The sequence below is a fragment of the Myotis brandtii genome, unplaced genomic scaffold (genome assembly GCF_000412655.1).
Source record: "Myotis brandtii unplaced genomic scaffold, ASM41265v1 scaffold1236, whole genome shotgun sequence".
Lineage (NCBI taxonomy): Eukaryota > Metazoa > Chordata > Mammalia > Chiroptera > Vespertilionidae > Myotis > Myotis brandtii.
Genome location: NW_005354316.1, coordinates 843,251 through 845,229, shown reverse-complemented (window position 1 = coordinate 845,229; position 1,979 = coordinate 843,251). Strand labels below are relative to the sequence as shown.

Below are 1,979 nucleotides of genomic sequence, written 5' to 3'. Positions count from 1 at the left end.
CGGGTGCCCTGGGAGGCCCGGCCGGGGGCGGGGCGCTGCTGGGGAAGGAGGAAGGCCTCTGCCTGACCTCCGTACTTCGGGCGAAGGCCCCCGTGAAGAGGGTCACCTGGAACCTGCAGGAGGCGGCGGGTGGCGCTCTGGCTGAGGACCGAGGCCTGCGTGAGTAGGGGCTCCTGTGGCCTCACAGGTGGGCCGGGGCACCCCGGAGGATGGCACAGAGCGGGCACCGGGGTCACTCTGGTAGGGAGGTGGCTGCATCCAGCCTGTGTCCTTGGTGCTGGGATGCTGCTCTGGAGTTTTGCAGCGGGAGGTAGGTTCCGTCCTGGGTGGTCACAGAACACCCACCTCCCCGTGTTGGCCCTCAGGGACCCCACTGCACAGGCCCCAGCAGCCGCAGGAAGAGGCGTGGGAACCCGGAGACGGAGGCCTTGTGGTGGACTCCCAGCAGGCACCCTGCCCCGAGCCCCCTCCTGCTTACACGCTTCCAGAGCCTGGCTTTCCCACTGCAGACCCCGCCCAGGTGGGTGTCAGGGCTGCGGGGGGAGGTAACTTTGCCCGTGGGCCACGAGGGCTGCGCCTGGCCGGGGTGCTGCCAGCATCGAAGCTGCGCTCAGCGGACTGTTCTTGCCCAGGTTTATGGCCCCAGCCTGCCTCCCGCCCTGGCTCTGCCCTCAAGTGTCCCGCCCTACGCACCGGTCAGCCAGCCCACGGTGCAGTTCATCCTGCAAGGGAGCCTCCCGCTGGCGGGCAGGGGGGCGGCACCCAGCCTGGCCCCAGTGCCCACCGTCCTGACCACAGCCTCTGAGCCGGCTGGCCACGCTGCCGCCACCAACAACTCCGAGGAGAGGACGGCCACTCCCCGGCCAGCCACAGAGAAAGCCAAGAACGAGGAGGTGAGACCCCTCTCCATCCTCCTGGGACGGGCAGGACGGCAGGAAGCGCTGGGCTCCCCCAAGGGCCCTGCAGGCCTGGGCACGGCACTCACCCTGCGCTCGCCCCTAGTACCTGAAGAAGCTGCACATGCAGGAGCGGGCGGTGGAGGAGGTGAAGCTGGCCATCAAGCCCTTCTACCAGAAGCGCGAGGTGACGAAGGAGGAGTACAAGGACATCCTCCGCAGGCCGTGCAAGAAGGTGGGCGCTGGCGGGCCTTGCCGTCTCGCTGGCACGGCCTCGGGTCTGAGTGGAGGGAGGTGCTCTGGCCCTGGCACCACGAGGGCGCTTGGGAGGAATGAGTGGTGCTAGGGCAGCGGCCCCCTCGCTTGTTAAACAGGCTCAGTCACAGAGTGGGCTCCTGGCCATCATGGTGGGACCCTCAGTGGCCCTGGGAGGTGGGTACAGCGGGCCCCCAGGGCCCAGTCCTGGCAACCACTGAACATGTCTGGCTGTGAAAAGACCTCTGGGTAATTGTGCCTCCCCCTCCCCCAGATCTGCCACAGCAAGAGCGGGGAGATCAACCCTGTGAAGGTGGGCAACCTGGTAAAGGCCTACGTGGACAAGTACAGGCACATGCGCCGGCGGGGCGGCGGTGCTCAATCCCCTGCCCCGCTGGGACCCTCGAGGGGGAAGGGCGGCAGCTCAACCTTCGAGAGCTTCCGGATCAATATTCCCGGGAACACGGCGCATTCCAGCAGACTCTCCAGCCCCGGCTTCTGCCACACGTTCCAGCCTGTCGACGATAAGGCGCAGAGGAAAGAGAACCCCGCCCCCCTTTTCTCCCTCAGGAAGACTAAGCAGCTCAAGAGCGAGATCTATGACCCGTTCAACCCCACGGGCTCGGACTCCAGCTCTGCAGGCAGCAGCCCTGAGCGCCTGGGCCCCGGCCTCCTGCCCTCGGAGATCACCCGCACCATCTCCATCGGGAGCCCCAAGGCCCCACCCTCGCAGACCGTGCGGTGTGTCACCTCCTACACGGTGAAAACAGTCTTTGAGACGGAGCCCGAGCCCTCTCGGGGGCCGCCCTCCAGCCTGCTCCAGCTCCG

The 1,979-nt window shown here is 67.4% G+C and overlaps 1 protein-coding gene across 1 annotated transcript in view; it reads left to right on the top strand.

Moving 5' to 3' along the window:
* The window catches only part of PHRF1 (PHD and ring finger domains 1), a gene marked incomplete at its 3' end in the record, with an annotated part of 26,023 nt that overhangs the window by 16,347 nt on the left and 7,697 nt on the right, over positions 1-1,979 (top strand). The window contains exons 15-19 of the mRNA XM_014534006.1: positions 87-159; positions 366-520; positions 633-893; positions 1,003-1,131; positions 1,426-1,973. Coding sequence (XP_014389492.1) covers positions 87-159; positions 366-520; positions 633-893; positions 1,003-1,131; positions 1,426-1,973 — 1,166 coding nt within the window. The remainder of the gene's footprint in view (positions 1-86; positions 160-365; positions 521-632; positions 894-1,002; positions 1,132-1,425; positions 1,974-1,979) is intronic.